Source organism: Coturnix japonica, chromosome 5 (assembly GCF_001577835.2).
Source record: "Coturnix japonica isolate 7356 chromosome 5, Coturnix japonica 2.1, whole genome shotgun sequence".
In the NCBI taxonomy this organism is placed as follows: domain Eukaryota; kingdom Metazoa; phylum Chordata; class Aves; order Galliformes; family Phasianidae; genus Coturnix; species Coturnix japonica.
In genome coordinates, this window is record NC_029520.1 from 1,212,078 (window position 1) to 1,231,077 (window position 19,000).

General features: G+C 46.8%; 1 protein-coding gene and 1 long non-coding RNA gene across 4 annotated transcripts; both read right to left on the reverse strand.

Moving 5' to 3' along the window:
* Window positions 1–2,060: 2,060 nt before the first annotated feature.
* Window positions 2,061–17,066, reverse strand: LOC107314311 (SITS-binding protein-like). 3 transcript variants are annotated; one of them, XM_015863440.2, is made up of 11 exons: window positions 15,222–17,066; window positions 13,307–13,822; window positions 11,478–11,649; window positions 11,178–11,373; window positions 10,863–11,013; window positions 10,110–10,304; window positions 9,642–9,910; window positions 8,415–8,551; window positions 6,722–6,843; window positions 5,889–6,068; window positions 2,061–3,461 (listed from the first exon to the last, which is right to left on the reverse strand). In XM_015863440.2, the coding sequence occupies exons 2-11, from the start codon at window positions 13,763–13,765 to the stop codon at window positions 3,288–3,290; spliced, it is 2,055 nt and encodes a 684-aa protein (XP_015718926.1). In that variant the 5' UTR covers window positions 13,766–13,822; window positions 15,222–17,066; the 3' UTR covers window positions 2,061–3,287. The 3 variants fall into 3 exon arrangements, with proteins under 3 accessions (XP_015718926.1, XP_015718924.1, XP_015718923.1); XM_015863438.2 differs by lacking the exon at window positions 15,222–17,066 and adding an exon at window positions 14,369–15,190; XM_015863437.2 differs by lacking the exon at window positions 15,222–17,066 and adding an exon at window positions 14,369–15,190 and having other exon boundaries at window positions 13,307–14,189.
* A 984-nt stretch (window positions 17,067–18,050) lies between these two features.
* Window positions 18,051–18,913, reverse strand: LOC116653509. The gene is made up of 2 exons (XR_004307527.1): window positions 18,868–18,913; window positions 18,051–18,795 (listed from the first exon to the last, which is right to left on the reverse strand). It is a non-coding gene; the product is annotated as an uncharacterized LOC116653509 (long non-coding RNA).
* Window positions 18,914–19,000: the final 87 nt, after the last annotated feature.

The following is a 19,000-nucleotide window of genomic DNA, read 5'->3' on the forward strand; positions in this document are numbered from 1 at the left end:
ACACATTCTTCCAAATGCGTTTACCTTAAACTTCCAAAAGCAACTTCTACTCCTCTCAACATGGACCAAGTCCATGAAGAGATATATTTTCATTCATACTTCTACTTACATGATGAAAGGTGACCCTGGAGCTTTAAGTGGTCTGCCAAACTCAGACACTTTCAAGCTCTCGCTGACCTTACTACAGAGTTCCAGTAGAATCACTGTCACCAACAGGCAAAGCAAAATCTCAGCAGTTGCTTTGAAGGGGCTGCAGGTCTTGCCCAATTTAACCTTCTCGCACAGAGGTGTGCATAAACACTAAAGGTAGAGGTTATTTCCCCAAGCAGGAATCTAAGTAGGCAGCATCCCTGCTCTTATCTCCATGAACAGGCTATAATCCTTTCAATGAACCAGGCAGCCTTCACCTGGATCAGTGAGAAGCTTTTATTTGCCATCCACAACAAGTCAAATCTTTTAAGATAGGTGAACTTCAAAAACAGGTGTTCTCATAGATACAGAAAACAAATCAGCTGCTAAATTACTTTCCTTCCCACCTCTCCCTTTCTCATCTTCCACCTGTTCCCCAACAGGCTAAAATCCAGCATGACTCACGTTGTTTTCTGCTGTCCTTCAGAGTTGGCATTTCACTTCGTGGAAAGGTCATCTACTCCTCCCTGTAAAATGCATTAAGCTTTAGCACTATAGGAACCTCAATGATATTAAGAACTGAAGCACTGCTGCAGTTAAATGCTGATATTTCATCTCTTGTCCCTGCTTGCAGCCACCCCACAGTCAGACCTACCTGGGAAGGGTGCAAGGACTGCCTTGCAGCCAGCTGGGCTTGTAGCTGAGGGAAGGTTTTATTGCAGCACTGATGTGACACCAGGGACATGGTCCCTGCTGCCTCTTCTGCTGGAATTCCTCATGGACAAAGGACAGCTGAGCTCTCTGCAGCTGCTGGAAATAGAGCTTCAAAGGGTAGGGGTTTAGTTTTAGAAGGAACTTTCATGGCCTTATCCTTTATGAGCTGCAGAGTATCCACGTTAAGGTTGCCCTCCATGAAGTTTTTGGTTGGAAAGGGGTTTGCATTTTTAACAAATAAACAACCACCACTCACTACGCAACTGAAAACATCATCCATTCCCACAAATCACATAATGAACCCCATGGAAAACCCAAATCTAAGCCATTTGAGCCCTGCTTTGTAACAACCCAAAAATGAAGATGGAAGCGGGACTGCAAACCTTGATATGAAAAGACAAAAGCAGAACGTAACACATGAACATGGACTCATTTAGGAAAGAGCACGTGCATGTGAAAGATTGGGCCTTGCTGAAAAAAACTCAGCAAACTGAAGCAGGGTGGTTATTCACCATCTCAGAAGAGGAAGGCAGAGAGATCATCTGCAACAGAAGTGGGAGACTAGAAAGCTTTTAAGGAAGGAACCTTTTAATCTATGTGGAGATAGAAGAGCATCATGGCCAAAATATCTTCCTCCTTCTAAGAAACACTACCTGAACCACTCCTTACTGCCCTACCAATCTGGAAGGTTAAGAAATTCATCCCACATGCAATGTGTTGCATAGTAAAAAGAAGGAGTCTAGAGAGTTGAGCAAAATAAGATACTTAGAACTCATAAATAAGTACTAGAAGAGCTTAAACTAGAGGTCTTAACTTTCACTATGCTATAGTAGTTTGTTAAATTTGCAGGCATTCATAGGTACAAAGACCTAATTTCAGGAAATTTCTTAAGCATCCACTGAAATCCCCTCCAATTCAATAATCTCAAAGTCATGCATTTACTTCTTTCATTCCCCCCCAAAATAACAGGCTTAATATAAAGAAGGGGAAAAAAAATAGATCTTAACCATTTTTGCCACCCACAGCAAATAAGTCAGCTTTCATTATTAATGTCCTGGAGTTTTTAGCAAGTGTCAACATTTGTGCCTCTTAACACACATAAAAAGAAGTAGACATGAAATAGAGAATGCGTCACCCAGGGCTTAGAGGTACCAAACCTAAGGTGGGCCAATACCTTAAGTCAAGGATACCTTAGTAAACACTCCATAAACATCACGGTGACTCCATATACAGTCTTTAATATCCAATTGCTCATAAGGTAGAAATGCATTAGCAATATGATCTTAGCTGGCAATGATGTGACAGCACCCGTCGTAATGCAGCAGCATCACAGAGGAGGAAACCCAAATTATGCAAAGTTTTCTCTAGAAACAAGGCCTACCCTATAAACAGACAGAAACAAATTGGCTGCTGGAGGCTTTTTTACATCACATGGTGTTGTGCAATTTCCTATACATGCATCATGCGTGAGCTTTTTATTTATTGCTATTATTTTAATCTTCAGCCAGTCACTTGGCCGGCATTCAAGTTAGTGATTATTTTTGAGGCCAAGAACAGCAAAAGCTATCAATTGAGCTTTCAGTCTGAGCTTGTGGAAGGTCTGGAGAAAGACGCCAGCACCGTTGGGATTTGCAATGGTTTAATCTGTGCAGAGAGACCTGTGCTCCACGTTTTGTATCCATCTGAAGCCAGCAGGATTTAGGGCTTTATCCTAAACAAGGATCCAGCTTGCTGGATTTTGTTTCAAACAAAGTGAGTAAATCAAAGCAGGGCCTTTAGTTTCCCCACAGAACATGATCTATTTGTTAACATCAAGCCTCCAAAACCTTCTCCCTATCCGACAACGTGCTAATCTGTACCTTGAGATATTGCTGAAGAGCTAACATATAGTTATGAGCACTTCAGTGCTCATTCAAAATTCCTAACATCTACTTTGCCCATGAAGATCACAGAATATCCTGAGTTGGAAGGGACCTGTAAGGATCATTAAGTCCAACTCCTGGCTCCACACAGCTGCATCCTTCCACTGGTCAGGCTGGTCTCAATGGTTCCGACTGGCACCTCAAGAAATAATTGGGAAAAAGCATAAAATTCGACAAGTAGTGAAGAGTAGTGGCTCAGGCATGCTGGAGTTGGCCTTGTAGGTAATGCATGGGATGCTGAGTCCTGGATTCTTTATCCCAAGGTGAGCAGCCATCCTGTCCATCCACTTCAGGCTCTATTAGTGACACTACTTTGCTTGACCGAGTTGCTCTTCAAGAGAAACCCACTGAAATTCCCAAAGTTAACAATTGTCATCCAGGTCACTCACTCACCACCAAAAATTCTTTTGGAGTCCCATTTGCAACATCAGATGAGAGAAACAGGTAGCATTTAGCACGTGGTGTCCATGCACATCAATAGTATCTCTGAAGGAGATCAGCTGCTTCAGACTCAGTCTGAATTTAGGAGATCTTTAAAAAAACTGGCACCTCTTCAAGGCTGACAGAGTAGTTCCTGATGACAGTGCCTCCATCAAACACACGAGCACTGTTGGTGTCCCGCCACCGACATCCTTCTCCAGGCAGGTAGATATCTCGCCACGTTTGCCCTTTTTCTGTTATTGGAGCCACCAGAACCTGCAGTGAAACAGGCAAAGAAAAAGTAATTCAGTACCTGCAGGGTCAGATGAGGCACTGCAGAGAAAATCAGCTGCTGTATCCACATATGCAAGCAGCAGAGGTCATTGATCCCATGGGTAAGGTTTACTAAACAGGAGTGGGAAGAGGTGATGTAATGTCCTGTATTTGATCAAGATGTGAGAGTCTGTCCAACTTGTACTTGGGAAGAAAAAAAACACCATCAGCAAGTCCTGTAGTCTTCATCCAATGCATATTTTGGAAGAAAAAGACTCCAAAATCCACCCAAGCCATATTTTAAAACACCTGAACTGAAATAAAAGCAGAAATCTGAAGTTTCCAGAAAACAAAGCTTTGGCCATGAGGTTGAGCAGGCCAGGATGGACGCAGGAAGACTCAGGCTTATTACTCAAAGCAGTTTTTGAGATTTTATAGAGCTGTGAGGCATTTGGTGGAACACAACATTTATGCCACGGAGGGAATTTCTGGCAGACTCTTTTATCCCCTGACCTGGTGCCTGGGGGAGATCCAGTTGAAGATACTTGAGTATGAGCTAATCAAGAATCAAAGACAATATGACACCAAGCCAAGCAGAAACTTGGATTTTGATTAGAAAGAAACATTCTGTGGGAGCTTTAGTTCCAGGTTGCTCAGAACGTGGGATTCCAAAGCTCTCTTCTCTGGGAGAGTTAGTTTGGATCTAAAGCCTAGGAAGAGCATTGTTCAGTACATACAACATGATGGACTGTATCTCAAGGAACATGGAAAGGAAACCATGAAAAAGCAAACTCCAAGCCAATAAATGAAGAAAAAAGTAGCAAAAGGCAGAAATAATATATGAGATGCACTGATCAGTCAACTCAGTCTCTTGAAATCTTGGTCAGTCCCTTCACTAAATGTGGATGAACCTTGGGTATCAATGTCCTGGGATGACATTGTGGTGTTTGGCTCTCTTTGGGGAACACCTCTGAGGACGCTCTTGGCCTTTAAAGATGTAGTTGGCAGCACAATCCAGCCTCTTACAGCTTCTACTTTCACTCAGACAGTGCTGATGTAAAGCAATGCTGCACTTGATGGGTTTCCTAATTTTGTGGGAGGGTTTTTTCTGGTGTTGGTTTTTTGGTGTTTGGTTTTATTTTTTTATTTTTTTATTTTTGGCTGAAATGCTTTTATGTTTCAACACTCTTTACTGGAAGCATTCAGTGGGTTGGAAGTGTGCTGCCAAGACATTCAGGTTACATGGGTCTGGAAGTAATCAATGTTAAAAACAGCCTAAAAAAATAATAAATCAAATCTCAAACCAAGGTGATCCTCCCAGGCCAGAGTTACCCCCCCAAAAAAGTCTGGGTGACAACTCAGGAGCAGGAAAACATCGGTGATGGTGCAAAACCATCTTTGGCTCTCCTTCCTGCCAGCTCGAGCCTCCTTTTGAAGCAAAATCAGGCCAGGTTTCACTGGCCTCATGTGGTGTTTTATCAGAAAGACTGATGGAACAAGCCTGATCTTTTACCGTATTTTGGGAGCTCTCAGCCAAGCCATAGTTTTGCAGATCCTGAGACAGAAAGATGCTTGTTGTTCTTTACTGGGAATCTCACCCTGCTAACACAGAGCACATTTCTGCCCTGGCCATTTCCACTGCATCAGGGATTCTTCCATTTAAGTGATCTGGGGAGAAGAACCTAAGTTTCTGCTTGCTTCCAGTTATAACCAATACCATCACCACTGCCTGAATATACACCTTGCAGTACATCAGGACCAAAGAAATGTCTCTTCTCTCAAACAATGCCATTCCAACTCACAGCAGTGCAGAATAAAAGCTCTTTACAGAAACAAGGGGATGAGGCACAGTTTTCTCTAAGAAAGCATTTCAGAAGACTCCAGCTGCTTTTCCAAGATCCATTTTTGCTTTAAGGCAGCAAATCACATTAATTTGTGCCATCCGCATGCTAGATGAGGACTTATCAAGTTGTGGTTGAATGACAACGTTCACCTAACTCATGACGGCCTTATAAAAATCAATGGCTCTACTTACAGTGCTTGGGATAAATAATATTTACTACACTGGAGTAAAATAGATTTGAGTGTGTGAATCCCATAGGATTCCAATAAAGCTCCAGTAAATGGAATTAAAACCCCCAAAAGAATTGGGGAAAAGAAACAATGGTGACAATCAGGAGGTTCCTTCTGCCACGAATGGCTGAAAAATACCCTGATATTAAAAACAAAACAAAAAGTCCCATTGACTCTCCATTTTGAATACATTTCAAACCTGAAATAGCCAACGGGACTCCACCAACCTTTCAGTTTTGAGTACCCTCCATTTGAGCTCTGTATCTGAAGAGGGTGTGAAGGAGTGGCTGGACAACTGTAGGACACTCTGTATTTTCCCAAATTACCCTTTGGGGAAGTTGTCTCTACATTCCCTACCTCATCTCCAATGAGAAATTCGTCTTCAACGGTGAAAGCGGTCGGGTCCGTGGGACTGAGCCACCACGCTGGGCGGAAGATTGGGTACCCTGAACTAAGCCATTCCTTGCTGTATTTTATGATGAGTGGCACCACAAAGTCCCTGTGCTTCTGTATGCATTGCCGGGTAAGATTCAGGACCTACACAGGAATGGGGGATAAAAGGAATACATGGTAAAAGGAATCCACAGCAAAGCAAGAGGAAAGAAAATAGATGTTTCCTTAGGGACAGGATCAATAAATTGCAACATGGCCATCACAATGGCTGCCAAATGGGTTTGAAGGAAGAGACCCCAAGGATCACCAGGTTCCAACCCCCTGCCACAGGCAGGGCTGCAGACCTCCAGATCTGGTACTGGACCAGGCTGCTCAGGGCCCCATCCAACCTGGTCTTGAACACCTCCAAATTTTGAAGGTGAATACGTGGGTTTACAATAGCATAGAAATCAACTAGTTGACAAATTAATACTCAAACAATTCCAGCAACAAAAATGAATGAGGAACAGGTATGACACCTGCAGGCATTGTGGATACCAACCATGTGGCTGCATATAGCCAAAGCTTGAAGTGGTGAAAATTCACAATAGTTATACAGAAGAAAAAGCAATGTTGATATCATGTAATGATTTGTTGCTGGGTTTTGTGGGTATCATAATTAGTACAGTTAATTTTAGCACCCACTTTCCCCAACAGGGGCTAATAATGGCTTTTTTTTTTTTTTTAATGGCTTTTAGAGTGCATTTCTTCCTTAAGGAACAGATGTGCCCTCCTCTGTGGGACATTGGTGTACGTACCCAGGAGTCACAGCAGAGCCAGGGTGGTGTGCCAAAGGCCATCACAGGGAGGAACGTCACAATCTGCAACCACCTCACATACAGCTCCTGGTCCCCTGGGGTGTCACCAGCCAAGCTGCCTCCTGCCAGGGACAAGGAGCTGAGCAGAGCTGCTTAGAGACATCTCATCCCAAAAAGGGTCAAAGCAACCTGCTCTTGATGCAAGCAAGATGCATAACCCCACTGCAAGAGTAGCTGAATCCCCACTTCTGGGTTTTCCTTGCTTGACCCCTCTTTGAATGTCCTAAAATGACTGAAGATGGCTGTTTAATGGGACAGACACTGGGAATGAGGTCTAAGGAGATTATAGTTTCTAAGTCATTGTAGAACACTGTAAAAAGGAATATTTTTCTTTGCAGAAGGATCATAAAAATAAAGGATTTTCTTGCCAATTCGATGTGCTGCCACCATATTTAGTATTCAAGGTGGCACAAATTTTCATCCAGATCCTGTGCTAGGATTAAATTATGATCACCGAAGAGTAGATGATGACAACACAACCCAGCAAAGGAAAATAGTCAGGTAGAACCTGATGGGATCACCAAAAGGAATGGGACATGTAAAGGGTAGACAGCAAGGAACTCCAAAACTTCGTATACATATGCATAACTCCTATGCTTCATCAGAGCATAAGGAATAGTACATCAACAGCAAAGGGCAAGGCTGGAAAATAGCCAGCAGTCCTCAGAAAATAATGTTTTCCCCAGATTGGAAGGAAAAGATGTTGGTACCCCATGAAACAAGGCTGAAAGACATAATTTGTGCCATGATCATAGTGGAAAGTGGTGGAGGCACAGAGTATCTACTGGTTGATCAGAAACATGGTGGAAATAGATTCAAGTTCCTCCACAGAGCACCAGAGAGAGGTTTGGAAAGGACAGGAGGGCATCCGCAGGGTAACCCCATCCATGCAGGGACAGAGTCCCTCACTTTCTCTCCCACTGACATTAGCCAGCGGATTTAGCATCAGTTCAGGATGCCACTAGCACACGTGATTGCCCAAGCCTTGTTTTCTAAGGAAAGCCAACAATAAATGGAAGCCAAATTGAAAATTGCTCAACACTGCCCCTTTTCCAGGGCTGTCTGCAGCTGTGCTGGCTCTGACCACCTTCAGCATGACCTCTGTGATGACTTCTGTGCTTGCGGTGAGGTCTAAACAATTAACATTCACCCTCAAGAAGAAGGGAGAAATGAACCACTTGGCCCCCATTAGATGATTATGTTTCAGTCTCTAATTATTTTTATTTAAAGATCTCATGCCATTGTGCTTCAGAGCAGAAATACAAACTTGGATCAGGACTGCTGGCACTTTATGAATAGCTGTTTCCCATCTGGGAGCTCAGGCAGGCTGTTTTCCAGCTGCTGGCTCCCTCTTTTGCTTTTGTCGGCTCAGTTTTAGCCCAAGCAATGCGCGCAATGAAGTATAGGACATCCCCTGAGAACTGGCTGCCTATTAAGATTTACAACGTGGTATTGTGCCTTCAGCTCCTCATCTCATTCCCTAGTAACCTCCAATCCAACCAAAATGGGGTTCTGGGATCAAAGTGCTTGAAGCCACTCTATAGTCACTGAGCCCATGCTCCTCTCACATAGAATGCTGCAAAAATCCCTCAAGAAAATACTACAGCAAGCATGAAAGGGAAGAAGACATTACCTACTGTATCAGGGATGAAGAAATTGTAGCCCAAAAGGCTGTAGTGCAGCGTGGAGGGAATTAATCCCTTCAGTCCAGCGTAGCTCCAGTCTGAATGCAGCGGGCTCATCTGGACAAAGAATGGTAGGTGACTAGATCTGGGGGAAACAAGCACAAACACAATGTATTTAGAAGGATCTCTATTGAAACCCCACAGCTCTTGGCTGTCCTGGCAGTCACTATGGTCAAATGGGTTCCCCAGCCATTGAGGACCTTTGTGAAAGAGAAGCCAGTGCTCTTCAACTCATCTCCCACCTGCTGCACCTGCTGAATTCAGCCACTCTAGTTCTTCTTGATGGTGATGGGTAATGATCTTAGTGGTCTTTTCCAGCCTTAATGATTCTATGATTCTGGAATATCTCCCCAGATCTCCTGCTCAAAGTTTTCATCCTCCTGGCTCAACTCCATGAGAGTTGACACCCCACCTCACACTCATCCTCTTGGCACACCCTCATAGGAAAAGAGCCTCCAAAAATCATACCCAGAACACAGACAGGGGTGTCCCCTCAGCCCTGGTCCATGAGGTGCTCCAAATCCAGAAGCTGAACCCCACTGTGATGTGTCCTGCAGGGAGTATTTCTCCTCCTGGCTTGCATTCATGCTCATCTGTTTTGCATTAAGGGGCCATCATAATTGACAGTGGATTTGTCTGTCTGCCAGAGGGAGAAATTATTTTCCCCGTGTTATTATTATTACTATTATTTTCCAGTAACACTTCTATGCGTGAGGCTTGCTTGGAGGGGAACACGTCCCCAAACAGCCCAGTATAAAAGACAGAACACTGCCACTACATTTCTAGCAGCCAAAAAGGGTCAGGTCCAAGTCTTCATGACAAGACTTGGCACTAAAGACTCAGAGGTCATCTAACCAAAAAGGATTTAGCCCTGATTCTATCCCCTCTTGAAGGCTAAAAACACCCGACTATGGGCTATGCAGGTCAGATAAGTGCAGTCATTTGGCACCACAAACCTTTACTACTGCAGGGTTTTGCTCCCTCCTTAAATACCCATAGAGGCTACAGTGGATTTCTACTGCATCTGGCATTAATACAATTAAGAATCATTGCGTTGGTGCATTTTTATGCTCTAAAGTATTATTCCAAAATAACACTCAGAAAGAGACAGAAGAAGCAAAGAGATGGGAAAATCACCTTGATGCTTCCCCAAGCATCTTCTCATCACAACCCACCTGGCACCGACGCTGATGACAGTGGCATTCCCCAGTGTCACTAGTGCTGCTGCCAGCATCTCAGCATATTGGTCACCAGCCAGCTCAGCAGGAGGAGACATTGCTTGCTCCAGGAAGGCATTGCCCTCAGCACCCTCAAAGATCACGTACTTGGCACCCAACTTGTGCCTCAGGCCACGGGCATGGGACAAGTACCAGCTCAGTGCTGCCTCATTGGTGATGTTCAGGCGTGCACAAAGCTGTCCCTTCCATGTTGTCAGCAATGGGACCTGCAGCAAATGGTGAGAAATATCAGTCAGACCCTTAAAACATCACCAAAAAATGTGGGGTGCAAGGCTTGGAGAGGGGGTGACACCACTACTTGCGTCGATGCAGTGCACAGAAGTGAAAAATTTCACCCTGCAAGGTTGAATAGCAAACTGGTGGGTCATTTAAAATAAGACAAGATAGAGGTGCTGGGTACCATACCGAGCAGCCCCCATAGCGGGGCTGCAGGCTCAGCCAGTAGCCGGTCTCACCATCCCTCAGCAAGTGCAGGAAGAGCGGGGCAGCAATGCTGATGTAGGGGGACAGAGTGATGGAGAGCTGCAGTGGGAAGATCATTGCCGGGTCCCAGGCATGGGATGCACCATGCCTCTTCCTCCTCTCTGCAGGCACATGGTCCTGAAAGGAATTAAAAAGGATAAGTTTGTTTTGTGGGAATGGCAAAGACATCGAGGTCAGCAGCACCATTTCTATGGGTAAAACCCCAAGCCAACCACAAGCCCATTGAACCACTGTGGTTAGAAGGGACCTCAAAGACCACTGTGCTCCAAACCCCATTCCAAGAGGGCTAGACCTCATTAGCTTCTAATGCACCCACCTTTTTGAGTCTGTACAGGCCCCTCTGGATGGTATCCCTTCCTTCTATTCTACTGAGCACACACCACTCAGGTTTGTGTCGTCTGCTAACTTAGTAAAGTTACACTCAACCCCACTGTCTATGTTGTTGATAAAGACATCCAAATGCAATGGTCCCAAGATAGATCATTAGGGTTCCCCTTGCGGATGACACTCATGACCATCCTCCATGGAGTAAAACCCCAAACCAAGATTTCCATCACTAAGAAAGGATGCTCAATAAATCTCCCACTCAACCAAATGAATGCTTCTGCATTTCAGAGGGATTTCAAATTGCTCTGTGGGAATTCAAAGCACAGGAGCTGGCAGGATGGGATGTACCGTGGTGGCAAGTGTGGCTGTGCCATGCTCCCTCAGGGCCAGAACCCCCTCCTGCATGCGATGCCGCTTCAGTCTCTTGGCCAGCGACCTCAGACCCCGCTTAATTTTGGCAGCAGAACCCTCTGGACCATCATACTGCCAGATAGGAGACCTGTGGGATGAAGAACACATGGGGTCTGCACCTTGGGCTAGCAAAGGGCACCGCAAGAGAGGCACATATAATTCAGTGGATGAGGAAAAATCAGCAAAATGGAGATTTGTGCTAATTTAGGCTTGGAAAGCAACCCAGTAATGGAGGCAGAAGGAATGGCTTACCACAGCAGTGTTGTATCAGGCAGTGCTCGTGCTGGCCCTGCCAGCTGGGTGCCCACATGCCGGTGTGCAGTTGTGATATCGGGGCTGAAGCAGAGGACATAGTGCAGGGGGCCTCCAGCTCCTCCCAGGCAGAAATGCCAATGGCTCTCCAGAGAGAGGACCAGGGGCACGTCAGGTGCCACTGTCACTGTTACTCCTTTGGGGTTAAAAGAGGGGGAAATAGTTCTCAGTTGAACTGGGATGGATGGAGAGATGCAGTGATTAAACCCATAGGAAATCAAATGGGGAAGCAGAAAATACCTGTTGACCCTAAGAAGTATCTCTCCAGCACAGGGCCATACCCAGTGGGGTTTTTGCTGAAATCTCCACTGACAAAGGGCTGCTCTGGGCTCTCAGCACTGTTGAAGGGCCAGTGTTGGGCACGGAGGCTTGCACCTCCATACCATGAGACATTGGCCATGGAGAAGCAATCCTGCAGCAGGAGAGAGACATGCCCGTGTCATGACCTCATCTTTTTCCAGGGAGAACAACTCCAAACCTGTATACTTTGGGGTTTTACTCTCAATTACTTTTTGCTTTCTGTGTACGACCTGCTAGAAACTTTAAGATTTTCCCACTTAAGCACGCAAGAGTTGGGCTTTTATGAAGAAAAATTAAGGAAATTCTACATAATCACTCCTATAGGATGTGGATTCATTAAAGAGATCAAATGGAACGGGGAAGAAACTGCACCCAGTTTAAGTCCAGGCTTAAAGTTATAGACCTTGAAGACCACAAACTCATTCATCTGACGAGGATTGCTGTCCATCTCCCCAACCCCCATTACATATCTGGATACATCTGGATTTGACACATATGGGCAGGGGAATGCAAACTCTAAGCAAAAACAATAGGTTTAGTTATTAAAATAAAACAGGAAAATGGGAAGGGAAGGGAAGGGAAGGGAAGGGAAGGGAAGGGAAGGGAAACGGAAGGGAAGGAAGGAAGGGAAAGGGGAAGGGAGGGAAGACAGGAAGGCGAAGGGAAGGGAAGGGAAGGGAAGCGGACAGGAAATGGAAGGGAAGGGAAGGAAGGGAAGCGGAAGGGAAGGGAAAGGAAGGGAAGGAAGGGAAGGGAAAGGAAGGGAAGGGAAGGGAAGGGAAGGGAAGGGAAGGGAAGGGAAGGGAAGGGAAGGGAAGGGAAGGGAAGGGAAAGGGTGTTGTTGCATGATGCCCAGTGTTTCGAAGCCTCTGAGAGTTTCCCTTCCCTGCCAAATAGAGGGATCAGCAGGACTTAGCCAAGCGCGTGACTTGGCGCGTGGAGATGGGCCTCCAGAACTCTGGGGGTTGTTGGGGTGGGTGAAGATGGTCCCCTTACATCCCATACAGCTCTGACACTACCCAAAGCCTATTGCTGCTGCTGCGGGGGCAACACCAGGTTAAGCCTAACCAAGAGGTGAGGAGTGGAGATGTAAATTATTCAAGTGGAAACACTGGAGGCCCAGAATAGCTGCTTTGGGTGTCAGTTGAACCAGTTACACCAGCTGGGGGGTGGGGAGAAAAAAAGTAAACTCACTCTTAACACTTAACTTTCCTACAGATGCTATTTTTAATTAAGGTTTTTGACATTAAAATTGATGGGGAAAAAAATAAATCTATTCTTGCTCATCCCCTTGAGCGCCCATAGATTAACATGAATTAACAAAGTGGTTGCTTTCAGATAATGCCATCCACTGGCATGAAACCACGCCAAGAGGCAATCAAGGGCTTTACAGAATAGAAATGCCCCATAGAGGGGCTAAATACCCCAAAGAAAATCCCAATACATTTTCATCCCAGCAGGAGTCTGGCTGCGCCTGGAATTGGCAGGGACCCTCCTGGGCTGTTCCTTGTTTCCTCCTCTGTGTGCTCCAATGATTATTTATCTGGTCTCCGTTTAAACACAGCCTGTGGTTACTCATGAAGCACCAGAAGGAGGCAGCCCTGTGGGTATAGGGGGTGCACAGGGGCATCAAAAATAGGATTTTCCACACCTACACCCTCCATGTCTACAAGATAGGGTACAGCCAGACTGCAAAATGCTACATTTTGTCCCAAACCAGCTCATTTTGCCCCAAAGGAACTAGGTGAAAGAGGCGTGGAGCTCATTACCTTCATCGTAATATCGGGGCGCAGCGGCGTCCAGTGGACACTATAGCACTCAGTGCCAGGGGCCGGGGTGGGTTGGATCGAGATGCGGAGCTCAGCCTCCTCCTCCCACGTGTAGCAGAACTCCGTGCTGTCCTGCCAGCACCGATCCCGTGGCAGAGGCGGCTCTGAAGCCGGCACGCTACCCACTGTGATGGACACCAGCGGCCGCCCCATCGGCAGCGCCCGCAGGAGCAGGGCACCGCGGCGGCGATCCCACAGCATCCCGCTTGTCTGGCCTCGCAGCATCCATTCCTCCAGGGGCTGCTCCAAAGCCTGCCAGGAGATGATGCCGATGGTCATAGCGAAGAATACGGCCACGCCGAGGCAACCCAAGGCACCTTTCCAGGGCTCTGTCAGCTCTCTGATGCCAGAAGTCCAAGCAGCTTCGGGGATGCGGCCGGTGGGGCGAGCAATAGGCATGGCACGCTGCTGCGGGATGCTCTGAGACGCTCCTCTTTCCCCTCGTTCTCCCTTCCCCTGCAACAGCACAAGAAAGAATCCCACACACACACACACACACACACTCAAACCTTGGATTGCTCTGAAAGAACTCGAGGAGTTAAAATTCCAAAGGGGGAAGGAAGGGCCCCTCGCAGCTTTTCTTATGGAAGGGCTGCAGATTGCAAAGAGGTGCTGAAAAATTCTAGCAGGGTGTTTGGAATAGTGGGGATGGGAAAGGTGACTCTGTAACTCGACACCAGCTTTCCATCCTCATTTCCCCTTGCTTGCAGAAGTACTTGGTGAAGGCACAGAGTAAAGTCTGGCTGTGTTAGCTGAGCCCTTGCATGATGAGGACGGGGCATCCCATTCTCAAAGTGGGCACAGGGACACGGGTGAAGACAACCTGTTTGGGTGACACCAACTTACTGCCTTTGTCTGCCTCTCTCCACCCGCTCTGCTGAATTTTGGGACCAATAACACAGATTTCACTGCCCCGCTGTTCCTGTTTAGGGATCACATGCCACTTCCCTTACATCCCTTTGTAACCCTCCCCCTCCAGAAAGGCACAGCTGCATCTCTTACCTAAAAGATGCTACAGCAGCACCCAGGCATAACCATCGCCGACCCAGCGCCTCACCCTGAAATTTGGCTGCTGTGACACAGGGCAGAGGCTCTTGATTCTCTTTCCCAAGGGTAACTGTTCCTCCCAACCCCGCAGCCACGTCAGAGACCTTTATAGACCCAGCAACTTGATCCAAGCAAAGCCAGTGCGTTATCTAAGCTGGGATGGCTCACTGCCTCCCTCCCCAGGCCCCCACAGGTTTCTTACATTAGCAACAGAGCTGAGGAATTTTCTGATTTCTTTTTTTTTTTTAAGCATTGACTTATACGGAAATAACCATAAGATTTTGTTTCTTTGGTGTATTTTAACCACATTATTAAGGCGGCACTGGATGAACTCTCATTACACATCTATGAATCTATAGTGGCGTTGCTAAGCCTCCCCATTCTGCTGATTCTATGATGATTTGGCTTTTATTATTATTTTGGGGGTTTCCCCTCCTGTTTCTCGTACTTTGGATATGCCCAAGGTGCAGAGGGCCACTTGCTCCCTAAAGCACTCATCCCATGCCTCATGCACTCATCCTAACCTTAACCCAGCCAATGGGCAAATGGGGATCACCTGGGGTTTACAAACAATATTGCCCAGCTGAAAATAAAGAAAGGAAGAAAGGAAGGAAGATTTTGAAGAGTTCCCCCATTATGCATAGAGCAAAAAGGTCAGATGTGGCACTGAGCAACACCATTAGTGGGCATGATGGTGGTGGGTTGGTGGTTGGACTTAGCGATCTTTCCCAATGTTAATGATTCTGTGAGTCTAAGAAATAACCCAACAACCCCAATGCCTTGACCTAAAGACAACAGCATTACTCACCCCAGGAAATTCTGCTCTTCGGGAGGTTCTCAAGATGGTCAAATCTTCATGGAAATCCTTCGTTGTCACCTAGAAAGTGCTTGATGAGAAAGAGTCTGATCCACAACGAAGAGGAGGGTGGCAAAGTGATGGAGATGGATACCAAGGCACAGCTTTCCCAGCCAGAGCTCACTGAGATTACTGGGAGGAGCTGGAGAGAACCAGGAGGAAAAAAAAAAAACCACCAAAAAAATCCATTCAAGTTGTGGGCTGAAAGCTAGTTAAAATAAAGAGAAATGCCTAGAAAGAAATCAACAACCCACCATATAATTCAGCCCATAGGGTAGGGGCACGATAGTCCATAATGTCAGGAAAAGCAGCTGGTTTGTTGGCTGGGGGATGGGGGGGTGTCTGATGATATGTTTGGCAGTGAGATCAGCTTGGGGAAAAGCTCTCTCACATGGCATGTAGTTAAATCCCAGCAGCCACAGGACGGCAAAGGGCTCCAAGGGAGGATTAGAGGAATTGTGCACAAGCAGACCCAGGGGATGCTGCTAACACAGCGGTGGCAACACACAGCAGCTGCATCCCAGCACAATGCTGGTGCTTGAAGTTTATTTTTAAAAGCCTTTCTTAAAAAGCAGCTTTCCTTCCTCCCCACCCAGCCTAAACTTGGAAATCCACAACCCCAAGCAGTCTGCCCTCAGTTGGCTTGATCTAAACCCTCTCCCCCCTCTCCCATCAGTGTCCTTGAGGTAGAAGTGATGGTTTGGGGAAGTTTCCCCATCCATCCCAGGCTGTGGATGCCCCATCCCTGGCCATGCCCAAGGCCAGGTTGGATGGGATCATAGGCAGCATGATCTGGTGGGTGGCAACCAGCCCACAGCAGGAGGGGTGGCACTGGGTTGTCCTCAAGATCCCTTCCAATCTAAGCAATTCTATGATCCTATCCCAAACTTCAGCACGCTTCAGATCCCGCAGGCAGCTCAAAGTCTCAGCTCTATGTTTTCCTTTCTTAGCCCATCCCAAGCATTTCTGTTCCATTGCCAAGAAAAATCACTTATCCTTGACTGCTTCCATGGAGGGGGGAAAAAAACATTTTGGGGTAGTTCACCCGGTTTCCAGCCAGCCAGCCCACCATCCTGCATGGTTTAACACAGATCTGAAAAGGGGGGACTGGCAATGGGGCTGAGCACACGAAGCCATGCCCTGATAATCCCATTTCTTCCCACCAAATCTGCAGATTTGAAGACACCAAAACGTTACAAAACCACCCATTTTCTCTTTTCCTTTGGGGATTTCCCAAGGCTCTGGTTGACAGGGATTTGCAAACCCTTGGGGCATGAAGGGAACACAGCTCCCATGGCTGCTGATGCCCATAGATCACATACAGCTACAAAAACCCTATTGTTATGCTTCAGGCTGGAAAAACAAGAGAGCATGGGGAGCTGTGGGGCTCTGCCCACAGGGCCCAGGACCAGCCCTTAGCATCAATATTTTCTTACAGCCCCAAAGCACCAAGTGATGAGAGCCACAACTTCCCAGCAACACTCCCAGTCCACACTAGCAATGCTGGGCTATTCTTTTCATTGTTTTTCTTTGAATATATAGAGAGAGGAGCTGGGGCTTGCCAAGAACAAAAGAAGGATAGGAGCAGCAGAGCATCTCCAGGTCTTGGCTTCTCTCCCTTATGTTCGCTAAGGCACCCTTTGCTTTTCTTCCACTTGCAGTTCCCAGACTTTCCTTGCAGTGACAGCAAAAGCCTTCATCTGCACTCAGCATCTCCATGCCTTACAGAGGGCGCAGCTGGAGAAAGTTAGCAGAGTTGACAAACAGTTTGAAGAGATCTAAGGAGTGAAGGAAACAGAGAGTGATATGGCTCATCTGGTGGCTGAAAACCCCAAACCTCAGCCCCACATTTTCCCCCTGGAGAGCAGTCCTGAGTTTCCCTCAGCTCCCCAGCAACACAGCAGCTATTTATAATGGCAATAAACCAAGCAGCAAGACCCACATGGAGGATGTGGGCATATAAATAGCAGCAGCATTTGGAAACAACTGCTCTGGACTATTGTCTCACTTTTATTTTTAATGTATTTATTTTAACCCCTTTGCATTCCTTTTTGCACTGGATAGAAACCATCCCTTTGTGGCACCACAGGAAAGAATGCAGCTTCTCCACCATGGGACCCCCTGTAGAAATCAGCTTTCTCATACCCATGTAAGCACAGCTTCATCTTTCTGATCACAGCTCCTCACACGAGGAGCTCAAGCAGAGCAGCAGGTACCATAAGGTCTTGGGTTAGGGATGCAGAAACCCACCTCACTCAACCCAAGTGTAATGTTGGGTAATTAAGACATCCAAATGGTTGCATCTCCCATCAGGCTGGAAGGACTGACGGGCCCCAGGTGCAGCACAGCCCTCCAGACACCCACTTGTCCCAAGAAGGCTGACATTTTCCAACAGAACAGGAAAGTGTGGGAGCACTTGCCCAGAGCATTGACATAGGACAACCCAGCTCCATTCATCCCTGTTTTCCCCCTTGTGTTATTAAACAGCCCTAAAGTCTGCCATTAATGTGACTTGAAGCCTTCCTCCCTGAGCCTCCAAAGCCTGCAGAACATGCTCCAAGGAAAGCAGAGACCTTCCTCTCATTACCCAAGCTTCTGCAAAAGGAATTTAGGATCTATAGGGCTGCCCTACTGAAACCTTCCCAAGGACATCTTCAACCATGGAAAGGACCACCCCGAGGGCCACCCTCCCAACACTGCACCCAAGAGGGTAAACTCCACCTCCCTCAAGGCTTCCAGCAATTAGCCCTAACAAGCTCTCCCTGGCCTCTCTGAGTATAGTTGAATAAATGAGGTTTCTTGCTAATTATAGCAGTCTAAACAGTCTCCTGTCCTTCACAAGGGGGCTGACTTGCAACCAGTGAGCACATGAAGGCTTTGGCCAAACACTCTGCTTGGGATCCTAGTGACAAAGTGATGCGCTGGGGTCAGCTCAGGACAGTGATCCCTGCTGTGCCCCTCTCCCAGGGGAAGCACATACATTCCAGTTCCTGCTTTCCACAAGCTGTCACTCTCCTGTTCCTCATTTTGAGTAATTCATACTGAATAATGTGGATTTCTGCTGTGCCTGGCTTTGCGTGTTGGCACAGAGCAAGACTCAAGCATGTGCTCAGCATCCTGGTTGGGTCTGGGTGCAGATCCCATTGCTTGGAGTCAATCCCAGTTCTTGCTTCCCCATAGTCAGCATTCCCCAAGGCTTTAAGCCCCAAATTTTGCTCTCAAAGTTGGTAGTTGCCTGGCCACAAACAGCTCCCAGAGGTGTTTCCCACTGTTGCTGCTTTGGAGATAATTCAGATGTTGAGAAGGAGCAATCCCAAACTGTTTTTGTTTCAGACCCTCTCATCTTCACCCCATGGGATGGACGTATGGCAGAAGCACGGAGGAAGGCAGGGTTGGGTTAAACCATAGATGAACCACCGCTCTTGGTTAGGCATCAGTAACCCCAGGAAGCATCTTTGGGGCTATAAGGGATCAAGGGGCATCCACGTGGGCAAGAAGGAGATGGAGAACGAGCTGTATCCTCAGGCTGTGTGTACAGTGACAATAATGAAAAGATGGTAGTAAATACCCAAGAGGTTATTTACAGAAAAAAACTCACCCATATGGAATCCTTTGGTCTGCTGGGAAACACTGAGGCTCTCCCCACCAAGGAGCAATCTCCAAGAGAAGCTGCCTTAGTGGTGGTCAGCACTTAAATGAGGTCTAGAGGAGGTGGAGTCATCCACCCCTTC

What these genes read in the sequence shown, in the direction of transcription:
- LOC107314311 (XM_015863440.2), bottom strand. Translation starts at nt 13,765, where the DNA reads ATGCCTATTGCTCGCCCCACCGGCCGCATCCCCGAAGCTGCTTGGACT. An exon ending in GCCCCGATATTACGATGAAG is followed by an intron (nt 11,650 to 13,306) that starts GTAATGAGCTCC and finishes CTCCTGCTGCAG; the next exon opens with GATTGCTTCTCCATGGCCAA. An exon ending in CCTGATACAACACTGCTGTG is followed by an intron (nt 11,014 to 11,177) that starts GTAAGCCATTCC and finishes TTCATCCCACAG; the next exon opens with GTCTCCTATCTGGCAGTATG.